This window comes from Miscanthus floridulus, chromosome 3, assembly GCF_019320115.1.
Source record: "Miscanthus floridulus cultivar M001 chromosome 3, ASM1932011v1, whole genome shotgun sequence".
Classification (NCBI taxonomy): domain Eukaryota; kingdom Viridiplantae; phylum Streptophyta; class Magnoliopsida; order Poales; family Poaceae; genus Miscanthus; species Miscanthus floridulus.
In genome coordinates, this window is record NC_089582.1 from 38380302 (window position 1) to 38385362 (window position 5061).

General features: G+C 49.3%; 1 protein-coding gene across 2 annotated transcripts; it reads right to left on the bottom strand.

Moving 5' to 3' along the window:
• Positions 1–703: 703 nt before the first annotated feature.
• Positions 704–4317, bottom strand: LOC136545485 (protein neprosin-like). 2 transcript variants are annotated; one of them, XM_066537503.1, is made up of 7 exons: positions 3915–4317; positions 3094–3198; positions 2728–2985; positions 2469–2633; positions 1962–2015; positions 1679–1825; positions 704–1471 (listed from the first exon to the last, which is right to left on the bottom strand). In XM_066537503.1, the coding sequence occupies exons 1-7, from the start codon at positions 4068–4070 to the stop codon at positions 1094–1096; spliced, it is 1263 nt and encodes a 420-aa protein (XP_066393600.1). In that variant the 5' UTR covers positions 4071–4317; the 3' UTR covers positions 704–1093. The 2 variants fall into 2 exon arrangements, with proteins under 2 accessions (XP_066393600.1, XP_066393601.1); XM_066537504.1 differs by having other exon boundaries at positions 706–1471; positions 3094–3180; positions 3915–4315.
• Positions 4318–5061: the final 744 nt, after the last annotated feature.

Here is a 5061-nt window from a genome sequence, read left to right on the forward strand (position 1 = left end):
GGCCTCAGCTACAAAATGGTCGCCCCGGGCCCGAGGCCGCGGGACAATTGTGTCAACATGGGCTGCGCCTGATAGGCCACGTTGCCAGATTCTTGGGCCGTTCTCACGTACGGGCTACTTTTGCTGCTGCTCGGCTACAAAATGGTCGCCCCGGGCCCGAGACTGCGGGGCAATTGTTTCAACATGGGCTGCGCCTGATGGGCCACGTTGCCAGATTCTTGGGCCGTTCTCACATGCGGGCTACTTTTGCTGCTGCTCTGCTACAAAATGATCGCCCCGTGCCCAGGCCTGCGGGACAATTGTGTCAACATGGGCTGCACCTGATGGGACACATCTCTATTGCGCCCTGGGCTGGGCTACGATACCAGATGGGCCAGCTGCATGCAGTATCCAGAGTTCTTTTTCTACTTTCTATCTAAATTGAGATCTTCCTCTCAAAAAAAAAAATCTAAATTGAGATCGCTTTCTCAAAAAAAAATCTAAATTGAGATCTGATCCTCAAAAAAATATACTCCCTACATTCCAAATTATAAGTCACTTTAAATTTTTTTACATCAAATTCCCAAAAAAAAATCAAAGTGACTTATAGTTTAAAGAGGGATTATAAATTTGAGATCAGCCATAATTCCGGCTTTGTATGATGCTCATGCGCTTCCAGGGAGGATTGGGATATGAAGAGAATGCTGCTGATGCACAGCGGTAGAGTACTGGATACAAAACATGCATAAGCTCAGTATCATTACCATCACCCATCAGCCAATAGGCAATAGCACACTCTCAAAACAACTGGCGAAGGTGACCAATAAAGCAGACTTGCAAAAATCCGTAAAGGTCACCACAGACCAGCCCCAACCACCACCGCAGCCTCAAGCCATGCTTCTTCTCTTCAGAAACTTTACATGGCAAATGAAGAAGAAAATACAACCAAAAAAAAAAGAAGAAAACACTAGGGTCTAGAGAGCACATGCACATGTTACAACCTAGGACTGACTGAACAAGGAGATGCAAACTGACGCTGTATAGCGAACCTGAATGCTTGGTTACATTTCTGTTCATGGTGAAAGCACTTCACACTACACAATAGAAGCAGCAGTCATGGGCAATTCGAGTTCTTGCCGGGGCCCCCATAGTAGAAGTAGGTGCCCCAGTCGCCGTTGTTGCCGTTCTGCACGTCGTAGCAGTTGGACTGCTCGGTGAAGGTGCCCACGCCCTTGGGGGCGCTGAGCTGGTTGCTGCTGTCAACCACCTGAATGTTCTTGAAGTAGCTCGCCTTGCCGAACCCTTCCTCCGGGAAGTGCCCGCTGCCCATCTGCGTCGACGTGTGCGCACCGTCGGGCTCCAAGTTCACCACCTCCCCACCCCACTCGATCATCGATGCGCTGTCCGCGAGGTAGGAGAAGAGGAATGATGGCCAGTAGCCGAGGACATATTCCTTGCCAAACTGCATCCACCAGTTGCCTTCCTTAGGGTCCTGCTCATAGGGCACACAAATCAGAATCCTTGGATTTTAACTATGCAGTGCATGTGGTTTGGAGGACACCACTTTGAAAGACTGAGCATGGGCAGTTGAATTTTGTACCAAGTGGGCATAGATTCTCTGGCCATGGGGTCAGTGTGTTGATTCTGAAGGCACTAATGTAGTGAGACTTAATGAGTACTTTATTTGCTAAATGCTAACCTTCCAGATCAGGATATTGATATCATATTGGGAGCCTGCATAGTTCGAGATGGGGAAAATGCTAGCCCCCATGGCGATCTCGCTGTTTATCTGAATGAAACCAGAGCACAAGATGTTGTAGCACCCTGTGGCCTGGTAAGCATCACTCTGCAAAATAGACAATAGCACAGCAATGCAAACAGTCATTGAGTTTTTTTTATGCTTCAATGGCAGAATGTCTGCTAATCAAGTATTGAAACGCATTAATAATATGAGCAAGAGAAACTGAACTTGTGAGACTTACAGTCCAGTATGTGAACAACCTGGTGTTGTTGTCTCCATAGAGGTCAGGACTAACCTGATGAACCAAGCATCACATAAATGACACGCTTAAAGTTGCATGCGACTGCGAAAATGGTCAGCATTTAGGTGGTGTTTGGTTGCCCCTCCTAAATTTTAGTCGTTGTCCCATCGAATGTTTGGACACATGTATGGAGTATTAAATATAGACTAATTACAAAGCTAATTGCACAGTTTACGGCTAATTTGCAAGACGAATCTTTTAAGCCTAATTAGTCCATGATTTGACAATGTGGTGCTACAGTAAACATGTGCTAATGACAGGTTAATTAGGCTTAAAAAATTCGTCTCGTGAAGTACTGACAGATTATGTAATTTGTTTTTTTATTAGTACGAACACCCTATACAACATCCGCCCAACATACCTCCTAAATTTTAGTCACCGGATCCAAACACCACCGACACAAGTATCTACGAACAGGCTGAACTCATAAACTCAGCTTTGTAATACCTGCCAGCCAACCTCTATGCTGTTGAGATCCTCCCCAAACGAACCCCCCAAGATCCAGAGCTGGGACAGGCTAAATTCGTTAGCCTGCTGAATCTTGGGCTCCCACACATTAATGGTGGCCTTTGCGCCATAGTACTTATCACCTTCGACGTACGCTATGGCGTGCTGCATTACGCAATGGCAACAGTTCAGTAATCACAACAAATCAATGTATCTACCAAGCTACTCACTTTCAGCAAGACAAACCATGTGGACGTACTTGGTGACCACCCTCACTGAGCATGTTAGGATCAACAGACAGCGGGTTCGGAGCAGTGTGCCGCTTCCTGCCATACCGCCTCAGGGAGCTGGCTCGAAGCAGGTCATCCTTCTTGGTTCTCCTGATTGGGACCGTGCCCACCGGACACCTGCCATTTCGATGCCACATCTGGAGCATCGGCTTCTCACGGGCATTGTTTGAGCCTATGCTGCTCTTGGCATCATCGTATAGACCTTCAGGGTGGTACGCTGGCCTAAACTGAAAGAATAGAGGTTGTGAGAAGAGTTAAAATGATGGTTGCTCAAATAAACTATTAATAGGCGCTTGTTTCGGTTGCTGAAAAAAATTCAGAGTTGATTAGCTCACCTGTATTGTGTGGTTCTTGAGGAGAGGATGATCAAAGGCTGGCTGGTGGGAGATATGCACGCAGTCGATGATGTCTCCATCTGGGCTCTGAAGAGTAAGATACTTCTATCAATGTCGAATGAAAAAAAGGCTCGTGTGAACTTTTGATTTTTCACAATGTCTATTTCATTCAAACGGAAACTTCAGTCTACTTCATCCAAAAGGAAGCTTCAAGAATGTAAATCATGAAAAGAAATATAGAAAAAAGAATCAAATATGCAGCATTAAGCTGACATAGTGGAACTCATCACATTCATTAAACTCATAAATTTACTGAAACTGGAGCCGGGAGCAAAATGTTTAGAAAGGCAAAGCTTTGCCCCTTTTCACTGAAAGAGGATAACTTTGCAAGAGCCAGCCTGTATCCAAGAAAGACCCATTCATCTTTGCTTTCTTACTCTGGTTTGCTTCAATTTGCATAGTCCACCTCCAAAAGGTGAGACCTTTTGAAATAATTCTCCAAAGTGATAGCGAAAATTTACCGGCGAGGAAAGCCCAAAAGAATCAGACAAAAGTAGCTTTTTTTATTGTTGAATAATGAGAACGCAACTTCTCACTGAAACTGCATCCAAGTGAAATATCATACCAGAAAGAAAAAAATATCTGGTAACCCCAATAACAGGTCCCCCAATCAGAGCATCTAGCTGAAAAGAAACCTGAATTTGAACAACCCCTACACTTCGGAACCTCCAAACTCCTCGTCACAAAGACAAAGCTCGACAGAACACTCAGAAGAAAGACCCATCATTGCGAATTCCACGGACGGCGGAGCAACCACCCACCTCGATGCTCTTGACGGCCGGCTTGTTGAGGCGCTTGAGGTGCCGGTGCACCCTCCTCCCCGCCGGCGACCTGGCCTCCGCCGCCGCCGCCGCCGCCGCCCACAGCACCCACACCGCCGCCAGCACCCACGCGACGCCACCGCGCGCCCTCGCCATGTGCCTCGCCACACCGGCGCGGCGGCGCTGTGCGTGCTTAACGCCTACTTTTTTCCACTCACCCCCTCCTCTCTTTCTCCGAAATTGCAGGAACGCACTTCTCCCTCGCGGCGAGGACCGGTCCGCGAATACGGGAAGAATGCGGCGGGGGGGGGGGCGGCGGGGGGCGGGGGGTGCTCGCCTCCCGTGAACCTGCAGTGGGGAGCGGGGAGTGTGCAGTGTGAGCTCGGTGGGAAGCGGGCGGGGAGGAGACTGGTCGGCCTGCAGCCTCTGCGCTGCTCACCATGGCTTTTGCCGTTTCCGAGTTTCTGTTTTGGATTCCATTGACGAAACTGCCCCTCCCGTGCTCCATGATTCGCGAATTATTAGGCGCACAGCGTGGATGCGGGACGGCTGCGGGCCGTAACACTGACTTGTGGGGCTGGGTATGAAGGTAAGGACTAGTTAGAATTAGAGCACGCCGGCCGGTGGAGTGACCGGGGGCGCGCTGCAAGGTGGTCTCGCCGGAGCCAGAGCAGGGATCGGGGTGTGCTGTGAAGGTGAGCTCGCTGGAGCCGAGGCGATGGGGGTAAATCTCAGCCGTGGAGGTGGAGCCGGGTCGAGGCGAGATGAGGGAGACGAGTCGGCGATGGCGAGGACCACGGCCGCGGGGCGAGTCACCGAGGGATGGGGCAGCGAGGACAACGGCGCAGGGTTGGGTCGTGAGATGCCGGCGTCGAGTACGGGGGCGGAGATGTGGGCGTGGTGCGTGTGGGGCTGCGGGCGGCAGCGAAAGTACCGCGAGCGGATAAGGCAGAAGGAAAGAGGGAAAGAAAAGAAAAAGAAAAGAAAATACAAAAAAATAAGGGTATTATGGGCACTGCACTATTTTGCACACTAGGCGAAGCTGTTTTACCAAAGGTTCCACCAAAACAAATTCAGCTCTACCAACAAATCTGCTTTTCAAGCCAAAGCCAACAAAAGCTGATTCACCAGTGAAGCTGAGCTAAAC